The sequence below is a fragment of the Meriones unguiculatus genome, chromosome 21 (assembly GCF_030254825.1).
Source record: "Meriones unguiculatus strain TT.TT164.6M chromosome 21, Bangor_MerUng_6.1, whole genome shotgun sequence".
In the NCBI taxonomy this organism is placed as follows: domain Eukaryota; kingdom Metazoa; phylum Chordata; class Mammalia; order Rodentia; family Muridae; genus Meriones; species Meriones unguiculatus.
In genome coordinates this window covers 36312313-36327274 of record NC_083368.1, presented here as the reverse complement: position 1 = coordinate 36327274, position 14962 = coordinate 36312313, and the positions used below count along the sequence as shown (strand labels likewise).

At 40.0% G+C, this 14962-nt stretch overlaps 1 protein-coding gene across 7 annotated transcripts in view; it reads right to left on the bottom strand.

Annotated features, from left to right (window-relative positions):
- Window positions 1-14962, bottom strand: part of Dync1i1 (dynein cytoplasmic 1 intermediate chain 1) — a 285397-nt gene that overhangs the window by 108666 nt on the left and 161769 nt on the right. For all 7 annotated transcript variants that reach the window (XM_060374069.1, XM_060374068.1, XM_060374071.1 and 4 more), the window contains 3 exons: window positions 10653-10742; window positions 2968-3130; window positions 592-691 (listed from right to left, as the gene is read on the bottom strand). In XM_060374069.1, the coding sequence (XP_060230052.1) occupies window positions 592-691; window positions 2968-3130; window positions 10653-10742 (353 nt within the window). The remainder of the gene's footprint in view (window positions 1-591; window positions 692-2967; window positions 3131-10652; window positions 10743-14962) is intronic.

Genomic DNA, 14962 nt, shown 5'->3' with positions numbered 1-14962 from the left:
GCGGTGCCTAGCAAGTTACTTAGCGCCTATTGCGCCCCAGTTTCTTCAACCATACCATGCAAATACTGATAGTGACTGCCTTGTATAATTCTCTTGAGGGTAAAATAAGATCACGCTTTCAAGGCAGTTGGTGTAGTGCTTGGCATGTAAGTCAGTGCGTGGGCTCAGACTTCAGACCACCCGCATTCAAATTCTTATTTCACCACAACTAAGCTGTGTGCCTTTACACATTGCTTCACTGCTCAGCGCTGGGCACTGTCATTGTACCGTCAACTGGCTGGACTGTCTGTTCATCAAGTCGGTCAGTAGGAAACTAATGATGGCTACATTTAGAAAGGTTTCTTGCACAGAATGGCCTGGCTGCTTATTTGTTACTGAGAACATACTAATTGATAATTACAAATATCTGAAAGGAGGATTAAGCCCCAAAAGTTCTGAAAAAATAATGTGAGCAAAAACCAATGGGCAGAAAGGAGAGAGTCATAGATTAGTAAATATAACCAAAATAGAAGAACAAATATGTTTTTTTTAAATACATAAATGTCATAAAACCTCAAGACGTTTGTCCTATCAACACTAAGTCTTTCTTACCTGGAGAGACCAGTCCATGCAAGTGACCACTCGATGTTTGGACCAATGCTCATCATAGAACTGACGACTGAAAGAAAGGTTGGACCCGGCCTGAACATCCCTAAGAAGAGGGAAACAGCAGAGGTAAAAGGGACGTTTCACAACAGAGTGGAGTCTAGACAGTGGCACATGATTATGAGAAAATGCGTTAAAGATATTCTTCTTTATGAAAAGCTTTCTACTGAATCAGAAAAGCATTCTGCATTTGTTCTGAGCCTGGTGGGAAATGTCAAGTCTGTTTCAGGTTCTTCTCTTAGTGAGTTTTGAAATATTTTCTTCCCTCTAATTGGCTCTAGCGTAAAGCGGGGTTATTAAAAAATTCCCTCAGCCAGCAAGAGGGCTCAGCAGATAAAAATACGTGTATGGGCCTGGTATCCCAAGTTCAGTTCCATGATCCTCTGGTAGAAAAAGAAACCAACTCCCAAGTGTTGTCCTCTCCCCTTCACTTAAGGACCACACTCATACACACACTAAGGTTAAATTAAAAAATCTAAACCTTTCTGCTATCAAAGGAACACAAAAATAAAGGGCATTATTTGATATCAATATCACCTTCTATGCTACTAGACCCAAAATGGTATACAAGTTCCTATCTGTGAATTGTGATTGGCTCTGGGATTTGTCTCCTTGAGTAGCCTATAGGTGATAATTTCTGACATCAGAGAGGTATGATGAAGAGCTTGGGGCATCACACGAGTGTTCCAGACATCAAGCATGTCAGGCATGGACCAAAGGAGTATTTGGTCTCAGAGGAATAATTGCCATTTGGCCAGTGTCTATTAGGCTAATGTGCAATTGGCCTTGGTACCACCTTCAAAGAACGCTGGTCATACGGTTCCTTTGAGGGCCTGTGTGCTTAGATCGAGGAATGCCTGTGCTGTGCCAGTAGCTACTGGATCTGCAAAAGGCTCTGCCTAAACTGCTTCAGTTCTGTCCAGTTCAGGATTTTGTGGACAGTCACCCTTCCTCAGTTCACTTCATTCCACTACGCCACTCAACTCCATAGCTTTTGTTCAGAATGAGTAGCCTGGCTTCAGAGAATGTCCCTCTAAGTTCTGGTCAGTTGACATAGTGTGAGTTCCCTCTCCTCCCCATGGCGCTTACGCCCACACTAATCCTAAGGCAGCTCCACCAGCTCCACAGGTGAGAGGTGTGTGTGTGATTCAGTCCTGCTAGAGAAGCAGTATGGTACTGGGCCATATAATCAGACAGGAGTGGGAGATGTTTAAAATCAACAGAACCACTAGACATGGCTTTTTAAGAGAAAACACACATGGGTAGAGAGTGCAAACTCAGGCTGTTTCTCTCTTCTGTACAGTTTAACAATGCCAACTGTTGAGCATGCTTTCAGAATCCCCACCCCCACCCCGAAATTATTTGCCATGCCTTTAGGACAGTCTTTTCAGAATCCTCAATGTTGATATCACTTTGTCCTTTAAGAATGCATTGGAATTTTAGAAGTAATAATCACAAACGGATCTGATGCAAAAGGCAAGTGACCTCACCTTCACATACTGTCCCCAGACAAAAGAAATCTGCTACCATCCAATGTTGTCTTACAAGCTGTCTCCTACCATCCCACGGTGATGGCTGGCAGCTGCTGCCCTTTCTAACACGCACCACAGTCACACGGAAAGTCATGTGGAGCCCCACCCCCATTTCTTTGGCTACTTTTTGGTTTGTGTTATCTGTGTCTCTTTGCCGTATGTTTTTCTTAAAATGTACTTATGCATGTACAACACATATGCAATCTCAGAGGACCAAAAAGAAGATGAACCTTCCAGACTGTTTCTCGCCTCTGTTGTTACCCTATACGGCTCATGTTTACAGCTCATTTCCCCCACTTTCCTGTTTCCTCAGCTAGCAAGAAGCAATCTGGAAGGTCTACTACAAACCTCCTCCAGCTGCACAGAAGAATGTTTTCTTAGAGGACAATGTGTGCATGACTCTGCTCGTCTCTATCACCTGGCCTGGGCTCCAGACATCAAGTTCAAAAGAATTTCACAGGGGCACAGGATAATTACAGGGAGACCCTAAGCCAGAAGTTATAACCAAAGCCCACAGCCAAAGCTGTTCGGTAAGATCAGTCCTGGAATTTCATCCTCCTCCCCTTTGCTAGACTTGGGATTTGCTTAGTCTACACATCAATTTATTTAAAAATCGAGTAAAGCTGGGTTGGCATCTGGAGAGGCTGGAAGGTCCTGGAAGATCCCTGGAGCCCAGTACAGGACCAGCTTGGACAGCATAGAGAGACTCCCACGTCATAAAAAGACACAAAGATAATAGAAGCAACAATTTATCACACTATGTTTTTCAGAAAGTATATAAGCAACGAACCCATCTTTCTCCTCCAACTCTCGACCACTGTAGTCAAAAAAGATGTCAGAATCCTCAGCTAGAGCTCTTTCAATCACTCGGATTGTCCGGTCAAAGAAGATGAGGAATTCCTCCGAGTGTAGGATCTGCTGCTTTTCTTCCTCTGTCAGCTCTCTTGGAGGGGCTTTTTATGCAAGAGAGATTGTTAGGGGAGGAAAAGGGACAATTTAAATCTGTTCCAGAGAAGTCCTGCTCCTGAAAGGGCTTGCTTATCCAGGGAGAAATAATATACAGGAAAGCAAACCATTATTAGTTAGTACTATAAATTGTTCTCAAACTCATGCCAAAGGCATTTGTAGCTATTCCCCCTTAAAGATTTCATATCTCATCTACTTGTTGTTTCAAAGGACTAAAACTTGCTATAAATGAAAGTAGAATGGCATGTTTTACGCTATCAGTTCTGAATTTCTTTGCTTTCAAAATGAACTGGAAAAAGAACCTCAAATAGAGCAGAAAAACACATTAATAAAATTGTACTAATTAGGGTCTATCTGTGACATGGTACAGGCGTGTTCTCTGCCCTCCACCAGGTAATTAATTCCCTGTGACTTGGGATGGCTAGCTGGGAAACTGACATTGTTAAGGAAGCTACATCCTTTCTGATCCACATTCACACAGAGCTTCTCTGAAACATCCCACAGTTGCTTCTATAACTTAGAGTAGTTATTTTATTTTATTTTAGTTCTGTCTGGTTACATTTGAAGATACAATATGAGATGGGGAGCTGAAATAACTGTCAGCATTCCATGGTGCTTGCAAGTCAGCTCAGCTCAGAGTCTGCAGCTGGCTTTATGGTTCTATAAGCAATTCCTTCAGCAACCCTTTTTGCATAAAACTACAGGGAAGAGATTAGGAACTCTCCCAGACTGGAGAAGGCCTGAGGGCAGAAATTTTAAGTTGAACATTTATGGTCTCTGGAAGCCCCCCTGAGCAGACAGTTAAGGAAGAGTTGAGCCACCCACCACTCTTTTAGAAAACATCTGATATTTAGCTTACACATGGAGACTCATCAATTAAAATCACACTTATTGTCCCTAATGACCTCACTTTCCTCAGAGCTTCACAAGACTCCCAAGACCATCTCCACAGTCAGGCCCAGGTTCTCCCTCAACACATGATCATAGGAATCTAGTAGGTACAGTCAGCTGCTATATAACATTTTATATACGTTTTATTGGGTTTGATTTATGATATTTTAAGACCCTTGTCCTAGAAGAAGCCCTTCTGTAGAGCTATCACAGAAGAGCTCTCTCTTCCCTTTGGGCTTCCCCCTTCCTTGCCTCAGACCATGACACTGGGAGTTTGAAAAAAACTCATGACTCTACTCATAATAAAAACAAAATGAGAATGATTCTGACATATTTGATTCAAATGTCAGAAACAATATGGCAAAAAAAATGTGATTCATCAACTACAGCAAAAGACCTGCAAACATAATCCACTCATCATTTCTGGCTGCCCCAAACAGAATTCCAAAAAGCTTTTTGATGTCTAAGGTGCCAGAGCCCTAACACTGCTGGGTGTATTGGGACTTGCGAAAATTCCCATCAAGATCTACTGTGTAGTCTTGCCCAGAAGCCAGTCTGTCACATGATGAAGCTGGTGACATCTAGATTCAGAATTCAGCATGGGATTTGGTAGAGGTCATTAATAATGAGGAGGATGCTACAAAACCACCATTTTACCAGCCACTTATTAGCTCTCACTCTTATTTATTAATTTTAGCTTAAACTCTGAGCAGCAGTGCAGTTTAAAAATCATAAATATACACCCCCCAAACAAGCATTCAACAATAAGTGATCAAGAAGAAATTTCTTAGTGTATTTTCTCAGCTTCCTTGTGAAGCTTGAATTATCTCTTTGATGAGTACATTAAAGCTACTAAATGCAACCAGGTGAAACAAACAGCAAATCTATAAAGTGTTAGGTCCCATTTGTTGGGTTAATACAGTTAACAAATCAATTAACCTCACCAAACTAGGCTGGTATGGGTCAAGCAGAATGTCTTTTAAAAAGATTCAGCCTTGGTCACTGTTCATAGGTGACTTAAGATATGCTTGGGACTAAGCAAAGTAGCCAGAATTTTCTCTCTTCACCCTTGGGCTTTTTCCTCCCAATATGAGAAAAATCAAGAAATTCTACTCTCTGTTTATCTTTTTGAACCACATCTATTTCAGCCCGTATCTCTTCTTACAAGTCTATTACCTTGAATAAAAAATAGTATCTGTGTAATTCTCTGTAGTTTTTTTTCTTCCCTACAGCTTATTGTCACTTTGATCTCGGCTTTCAAGACATATAACCTCTTCTCTGGTAGAAACATAAGTGGCTGATCAAAGTGACCTTGCAGAGGCTTGAGTCCAGGTAGGCAGAACAGCTGCCTCTCAGGACATTACCCTTAACAATACAATATTTGGCCTGAAATCAAATTGCTACTGAACCAAAACAAAGGATACACTTTCTATTAAGCTTTGATGTCTAACAGGGATCAAATGACATGATTTTGTTTGCACAAAACAATAACATGCATGTGTAGATGAGCACTTTCAAAAAGTCACAAACAACAGCCAACGTACAAGTTAAATAAAAATCATAGCTAGTTTTCATTAAAACCGATCTCCCGTTGCTTAAAAAATATTTACATTGGTCAGTGTTGTTACAATCTATTGAGAACATAATGGTGTGCCCAGTACCTAAAGTCAATAGATACTCTGAGAGGTAAAACCTCTCGGACAGAAAAACAAATTATTAGTTAATGGAATCCACTCCTCATCAAATACTGAGATTAAAAAAAAAAATGATTAGCAGTATCCTTGTCCCAGATGCACTTCCAAATTCTTCTTGCACTATCTTTCTGCAGCTTTTGCCTGTCCTTAAAAAAAAAATCGATGAATTATATATCTCTCAATATAATATACCTGCATATACATATTAAAATATGTTTAAGATAGATGTAAAAAGGTACAATTAATTTATCATTAAAGGCCACATCAGAGGAAAACATGGATATGGATTAGATAATATTTTATTTGGCTTCATAATACAAAAGATGGGGAATTCCTTTCAGGAGCTGACAGCTAACAATGCTCTCTGCACTTAAAGTATCCTTTTAAAGGAAGAATCTGTGTGAAAAGTAGACTACGTAGACATGACTTACATAGTGCACAAAGAACAAGATAATTTCAAAATTTTCCCAGTCATATTTAGCCTGAATAGCATGTATGAAAGAGATGTATCAGATTCATGAAATTTTAAAAACTTGAAATAAAAATTTAGAAATTATATGTTTGTGACCTGTAAAACTGAAGTCCAGTACAAATTTTATTCAGAATCTCCTTTTTATTATTTAATTATATGAATGTTAATTTATCTTAATCTTATGTATGAAGTACCTTTTTTTGTGCACCCTTTATGGTGAATCTATCACATTGGCTGTGTTTTCTTGACCTTTCTTATGAATATGTACTTAGCTTCTTTTTAATTAGTCGTATTTATTGTATCCTCTATTTCTCATTTCTAGAGTTCTTCAAATATTTGCTTCCACAAAGACAAAATGTATATAATGGAGCTCACAACTTATACTGAATATTCTTAATTTCATTTGTGTGTTCTTATATATGTAAGTGTTGTGAGTGTGTGTGTGTGTGTGTGTGTGTGCACATGCGTGTGTGTGTGTGTGTGTGTGTGTGTGTGTGTGTGTGTATGTAGGCCAGAAGTCAATGTCAGGTGTCTTTCTTAATCGCTTTCCCATTTTTGTATCAGGAAATATCAACCTCATCAGTTCTCTACCAGTCCTGGCTCTGTCTTTACCTCTCCAGTGCTGTAATTTTTGGCAAAGGCTGCTGCTTTTCATGTGGGTGCTGGGAACCCAAACTCAGGTCAAGTTTGCCTTGCAGGTAATTTATTGACTAAGCCACCTTCCCAGCTCCTTAATATCATTTTAAGTCAAGATTTATTTGCAAAATGCCCACTTTATAAATGGCTTGCCTTGTTTTCACAATCCAGCATTATATTGAAATATAAAAGCATGGTGTTTAAATGATATTTTGCAAGACTATCTAAAAGATAAAAATAAGTAATCATGCAGCCAGTGAAAACATCAGATGGAATTGGGACAATGGCCCTAAAGGAAATTTTACAGTACAATCAGTTCACGAACAGCAGCAGAGAACCAAATGAACCTAACATAGGCAGACAATCATCTCTGAAGTTAATGTGAAGCTATGGTTTTCTTTGAATTTACAGGAGTGAGGAGACCAATACTCTCTCTGAATCTCTGTCTCTCTGTCTCTGGCTTCTCTCAACAGGGTTTTTCTGTGTAGTCTTGGCTGTCCTGGACTTGCTTTGTAGACAGGGCTGGCCTTGAACTCACAGTGATCTGCCTGCCTCTGCCTCCCTGAGTGCTGGGATCACAGGCGTGTGCCACTGTGCCTGGCTTACTCTGAATCTCTTAACTTGACACTGACATATGGAGAGTTCCAAAGTTTTGATGAAAGTTAAAAGTTACCTGAAATAACAGTTTGTGGAATAAGGTGTATGTACCAAAATAGTAAATCAAAACCATATTTGTTTTTTTAATGCTCAATGCATTTTGCATTTTGGTGTCAGTTGGAGAAATGTGTAAAACAAACAAACAAAAAATAACTAGTGCATATTGGATTTTTTCCATTTCTTACAGTATTTTTCATCATGAAGAAGAAGGAGAAGGACAAGGAAGAGGAGGAGAAGGAAAGAAAGAGAAAAAGAAGACAGACTTTCTTTAAAAATGTTTCCTCATTTGAAACTGTATGTCAAGTTTTAGCCCAGAGCGCATTTTTATGGCTGAGTACTAAGTCCCCTAAAGGCAGGGTTCCTGATAAAGTGCTGACACAGCCCTATCGACTATGGCAGTCCTGTGAATGGCGCCGCAATTAGATCTGCTAGAGAGTTTTTTTCTAAACTTCGCAAAATACTGTCTTGCTTAAAAAAAAAAAAAAAAAAAAAAGAAGAGGCCAGATAGTTTGATGCCAAAATAAACATGCTTTTAACCCATTATGTGCTAATTTGCAGAAACGCCATTAATGGAGAACGAGGCACTCGGTGCTGCGGTAACAGGAAATGTTCTCTCAAACTTCTTTTTACTTTTAGTATGGCTTTAATCAATTCCATAAAGCACGGGGACCAGTTAAAACTGAAGGGTGTTTTTGCTTGGAACTTAAGAAGGAGGTGCTGGGCTTTGCCAGGAAGAGGGTTTGGAGATTGGGGTTGGGGGCGGGGTGGCAGTGGAGAATCCCTGCCAAGGCCTACAAGAACTCAGTGGTTGTCTATCACTGGGCATGTTTTAAGAGGTTTTGCAAAGGAAACAGAATGCATTTCAATAGATCCTGGCTTATTTTGTCCCTGGCTGCACTCATGATAATGGCATTTACTTCACTGGATTTTTTTTTTTTAAAGATGTTTTTAGTAGAAATTTAAATGTGAAACCACTTCCATTGAATCTGTTTAGAGTTTCTCAGAAAAAAAGTAAACTCGATGGCTTCTGTGGATGCAACTGTTAAGATGCTGAATCTTTCTCCTGTTCTCAGTCACTCCTGGAAACTGACCTCCTGGATGCATGAAACTAGGCATGGTAATCGCCTTACCGATGGTCCTTCAAAGACAGAAGAAAACTGTTTGCATCTTTTGATTTCAAAGCTATGCAATATGGCAAAAGTAAGGGCAGGGAACCCGGCACACAAGGCCGTCACATCATGGTAAGGCACAGTTACAGACCTGGTACTGTAAGGCAAGACCATTAATAATAATTTGGCAAACTCTTATACAGCGCTTATTTTGTGCCAAGTTGTTCCATACTAGCCCTTTTGAGTCTTACATTAAAAAAACAAACTCAGGAGGTAGGTATTATCTCTGCTTGCCAGATGAGGAAACAAGAGCCAAAAGAAGGTAAGTCAAGCAAGTTAGGCATTATTGATCGTGCAGCTAATGTGCGGCAGAGCCAAGATTTGATCCAAGCACCCCGAGATGTAGAACACTTTCTTTTGTCTCACTGCTTTGTGGTGCTTTTTCTATAACTGAATTTGCATAAATACAATCGAGACAAAATTAAACACACATAAAAACTCAAATGTGCCTCAGCCAGAGACAATTTTTATTTTTAATTTTTTTTGTAGATTTAGAAAATGTTTATTTTATATGTATGGGTGTTTCACTTGCATGTATGTCTGTGCATTGCTTGTGTGTCTGGTGCCCACAGAGGCCAGAAGAAGGCTCTGGGATCTGCTGTGGCTAGACTGTAACTGTGAGCTGCTGTGTGGGTGCCAAGAGCTCAGCGCTAGTCCTCCAGAAGAGCAACAAATGCTCTTAACTACCGAGTTGTCTCTCCAGCCTCAGAAGACAATTTTTAAAAGTTAAGAAGTGTCTCCACATTTTATCTCTGCAAACCTCTAAGCATGTGTAGATGCAATCTATACAGCTACTTAGACAAAATGGATTTTTTTTTTTCTCATGAGAATACAAGCAACTGTAGCGAGCACATGGGCTCATGACATACATTCCCACAGAACTCTCCAATCAAGCACTTGCCACACTCCAAGCCAGAGTCATGGCCATTTTTAAAATGGAAATATTAACTGGGACACTCATTAGACATATGTGGATCTATCTGTACTTGAGCAGACTAAGTGGATGCTGAGAGGACTCTTTTAAAACCTGTACTCGCTTCTGCAGAGACCACTTGCCAACTTTTTCAGTAAGGATGACAATTCCAAAATCTCATTGCTTGAATGGATTGAGAGCCTTAACACAGTAAAAGAAAACAAAAAAAGATTTGTAAAGGAAAGTCATGAAGTTGGTATTGTGGTATAACATACAGGGGGGGGGCTGATTCAACCTCTGTTTGGCTCATGCACTTCTAAGTAAGTTATACATCTGGAGGCAGTTTTTAAATCTTTCTCTTCTTAGTCTTCTGCCAGTACAATAAAGATAATTATAGTATATGCCACCAAGGACATTTTGTATAATAGACAGTGTTTTTTTTTTTTTTTTTCAACTTCTTTGAGGAGAGACAAGTATATTGTAAGGCCTTAAATTGATGCTAGTTTTAATCTTGTCTTCCCTTCCAGTGCTGGGGTCTGAACCCAGGGTCTTGCACTTACTACAAAAGAGCTCTACCCTTGAACTAAATCCCCAGTGGTAGTAATATGTGGACTATTATTTGTCCTCATATGGGCAGAGCTGTGGCAGAAGCCTTTGAACAATAAAGCAGCAATGATTGTGGTTAATGTCTCCATATAGAGCTTATGTAAAACCTCAGAACTAATTGATAAAATAATTACATCTGCTCCTCTTCCTTGTGATTATCTTTTATGGCCTAACATGACAACTGATAGTTTGTCTTATTTTATCTCTAAATGTTTAGTAATCACTTAACTGGCATTGTGATTGGCACTGAAGTTGGTTCCACCTTCTTCGCTTGAGTAAGCCAGAACACAACCAATTTGTGCTCTGGAAATTCCAGTGTATATTTTTAAATGCAATGCATTGAGTGGTTATACAAAATCTTACACACAAAGAGATATGAGCGTAAGCTTTATTTACTTCTGTCATACCTTAGTTGGGTAAAAGAAAACACATTAAAACAAAATCATAATCCAGTGTATATGTGAACCATACCTTCCTTTGTCTCCTGCTTTTTGTCTTGATTTTCCAGTTCAGAATCATGACCAATTTTGGGTTCCACCATCTCCTCATCTTCCTCATCCTCTAGAAAGAAGAAAGGGAGAAACGCAATAGTTTTCATCTTTAAATCAAAAGTCTTTGGCTGATGGTGGAAGGTATAAAGGGCAAAGTTCCAGTCATTTAGGGCAACTTCTAAGTAAATCACTTCACAGAAAATGCCAGAGAACTGTTCATGAATATATGAATAAATTACCTTCCAAACGGACCTCTTTGAAAGGCTCCCAACCTGCTGGGAAAACTGCACCAACTGGGCACCTGTTATGTTCCTGCCCAGACCCTGACCACATGGGATGTCTTGAAATTACCTCCTGACCTCTGAAGCTTCCTTGGAGATGGTCTAAAACAGGTCTGAAAATGTTTCCACCTGGATGTCTTTCTGAGCAAGGGACACCTGCTGCACAGATGACTCATTTCCAATTGCGTTTTTGCCAAATCAATTTGTTTTTGACCTACAGGAAAGGGTTAAACACAAGTCTAACCCCAGGTCAAATGCCATTGGCAAGTAAACAACCAGGAGAGAGACCCCCAAAGTCAATGCCACTGGTCTGGGAAAAAAAACAACTTATACCAAATGGCATTTACACATTCATAATAGTTCATGCATTAATATGAATTTAATGAGCACTAACAAATGGGCCCAATCAAGTTCCATGGCCAGATGTTAAAGTGCCCTTTCTGCTCTATGTAAATGTGGGTCTCTCTCCACCTGCCTCATTAAGAGGAGTGCTTGGGATCACTACTGAAACAGAGGAGATTTAGGGAACAAGGTGTCACAGGGAAATGTAACTCACAAATACAAAATGATAAAAAAGTACTGAAAGATGTTCTCACGGATATTACGTTTACTCTAGTAATGCAAGTAGATGGTTGATTTCATTGGTTCATGTGGAGTTTAAAAGAATCACTCCTTCCCTTACCCCCTACACATTCATTCACTAAATATTTACAAACTTTGTGTACAATCCCCAGTTCCATTGTACCGCCAAGCCCATCACAGAAGATGCTAAGGACATAGCAATGCAGACTTTCACTAAGCATGGGGAAAGTGCATTATCAAGGAAAGCAGGAATCAGTGTTCTGGTTTAGGAAGGCTGTGTCCCCACCAAAAATGGTCACCAGAAAAGGGGCCACACAGAGGTGACTCTTGAGAATTGAGAACTGAGTTGAGCAAAGGCTGACGGAAGTAAGATGATAGCCACCACTTCTTTCTCATCCTGTGGACCAAGAGGTCAAGGTCCAGATCCATTTATTTCCAGCTCTACTGAGTATAGGTAAAACCCACGGTTTCAGGGAGCTGTCTCTACTGCACACTTGCATCTTCGTGTTCTCAAAACTGAGGGCATTTAATCGAATGCCTCTGCATTTGTCATCTTTAAGTAGTAACAACTTCTTGGCGGATAGAAAGGCTTTTATTTTAAAGACGAGTCCCTAGAAGAGTTAAAAAGCCTATCCTAATAGCAAGTCCCTAAGAGTTTATTGGGAAAATATTATTCTATGAGGTGCTTGACTATAAAAAGGGCTGTGATACAATGTGTTAGTTTATGCTTAAAAGTATTCAGGAAAGTCCCACTCTCATTCCTCCAATAGAGGAAAACCCTTCCCCAGAGAGTCTGCGTTCAATTTGTATTTTTTAAAAGCACAAAAATATGTATTGTGTTTACAATATGCAAAATGCCTCAATAAAGGACTATAAACAACAGAGAAAAAAATTTTAAAGTGCCTGCCTTTTTAAAGTGGTTATGAACCATTTGTAAGTATTAATTTTTAGTAGCCACAAAATTCCATGTCTATCAGCCTTTTAAAGACGTAAAGTAAGCATTCCAGTGGATTTGTTGAGGAAATAAAACACAAGAGGCTGGTTTGCTTCTCTGAATACTGAGATGTTTGCCTTGCTCAGCAAAGAGAGTATATTTTTCTTTAAGACTCTGGTTTCCTTTCTGGTGCACTTGGAATAACTTGTGTTGAGACCATTTGCAAAACAGTTCAATAAACTTTAAAGAAAAGGATTTATGGTAGGACCCTCTGCAGACTACTGATATATGACTTGGGTCTCTCATTCATTCCCAGTTACATTTCCTTGGAGAGTGAAATGGGGGAAAAGCCTTTACCACCCATGTACGGTTTCCTGTAGCTAGATTCACACAAGAAATTAAAACTAGGGGCAGAAGTTAGATACCTGTCAACCCTAGGGGCTCGCTTCATACAATGGCATCTTTTAGACACCTGATTTTATTTAGCACCCTCCAGTTATTTCTGCCACCTCCAGTTGCCACATTCATTACTCTGGTCAGAAAACTCTTTGTCAACTACTGTCCTCCTTCCTGGAGACTTTCTGAAGGACTCAGAAATTCTGTTATTTATACAGCAACCACACATGACATGGCCAGCACAGGACTGCCCTTGTGTGTGAACTCCTGAAGAGTTAGTTTCCTCCGTTAATCCTTGATTCAGATAAGGCCAGAGCAGCCAATTTTAACATGCCACAGCCTTTATCCAGCTTCTTCTAGTTTTGGAACATTGGAAGATTGGAAAGTGAGTCTAGTGGAAGATGGGCGATATAATATCACAGTCCCTTGTCTAGAGGATGGTGCCCTAAGCAAGTGGAACAGTCCTTTCTTCCTTTGAAGCCAGAAGGGAGACAGGATAAAGGCAAGACCTCAGCAAACAGATTAGATGTTCTAAACTCACACATTTTCTTTGGGCCCTGGGAGGCAAAATGGAGAAGGCAAGTAGGAAACATTCAGGGCATCAAGGCGTTACAGCTTTAATGACCAGCGTGCTGGCTGGATTGTTGCTGAGGACCCATGTCTGGATTCTCTTGGTCAATGGGCCCTTTATGGACTGTTCCTTCTGCCTCCTGTTGATTCTATAAGTACCAGATTTCCTTCTAATAAATTCCACCAGAGGTGGTGTCAGCACCAGATTTCCTTCTAGAAAATCCCACTGGACTTGGTGTCTGCTGCTTGCAACCAGAGCCCTCAGAACACGGGGAGGCCCTCTGTTTTACAAGGTTACTAGGTTGTTGCTTTTCCAGCCCTCCCAGGACCTGTAAAGCCTCAGGGTAAGAAGGGCTGAGGGTCTTGCCACAGCTCTTGCTGTTCCCTTTCTGCTTTTCGCGAGAAGGCTATGGTTCCCTCATCTTCACCAACAGGGAGACAGCTAGTCTGGGTCAGGTGGAAAATGGAGGGGGAAAGCACAGAAGGCCATGTCACTTCATCCTGGTCTCCAAAGGGCATCCTGCAGCTGTCCAAAATGGGAAGCCCAAAGCAATTACCACAGGACTTTGAATTGAGCAGGTCAACAGCCGGAAGATCACTTTATACACCCCTAAGAAAAGTGATTGCTATTTTGCTATTTAAACTGCATTACATCATCCATTCTAATGTGAAAAGTTGTGAATGTGAGAATTAGTAAAAGAATCTGTGGCTCAGGAAATTAGCAGAAACTGATTTCAAAAGGGAAAAGAAATGGCAAAGACACCAAGACAATTCTAATTACTAAGGAGCCATTGAAAGGAAATAGAGAGGTAGAGAGGAATGCTATTGTCTTTTCATTATTTTCTCTTTTTATTATTCAAATTTGTTCAATTTTGTATGTATATGAAATATAAGAATTATATTTGCTCTTCCACCTCTCATAACTCCTTCCCACTCCTCTCAGCTCTTTCCTGCAAATTTCTTTCCCACATTCCTGTATATTTCTTCTGATTTGTGACCCATTGAGTTGAACCAGGGCTCATATGTTTAGAAATATCCACTGGAGTGATTCCGGGCTCAGCAGTGGGGGTGCAACTGTAGACAATGATTCTTAATCTCCCAGAGTCTATCAACAGCCAGTAGTTCAGGAGAAACAGGTAGGGACTCAGGAGTCTTCTCCTCATGTATCACTGATAATTGACGAGCCAGTCTTGTTAAGGCCCAGTGAAAGTAATGACAGTTGTGTGAGTCCACATTTTTTTTTTATGTCGTGTCCAAAAGACAGCGTTTTGTAGTCCCTATTCTTTATCTTTCAACTCTTTCATTATCCTTAGCCCCTCTCTGGTAGTAGTCCTGGAGCCTTAGAGTTAGCCTTAAATGTCTTTCTTAGGGCCAGGTCATCATTTAGCATCCTGGACAGCTATGAGTCCCTCTGTATTCTCTTTTGTTCACTCCAAAAAAAAAAAAAAAAGAGTTTTGGTTTTGGATTTGTTCTTTGTTTTTTGTTTGGTTAAAGCTAAGAGTATCTGTTGTCTACATGCATAAACA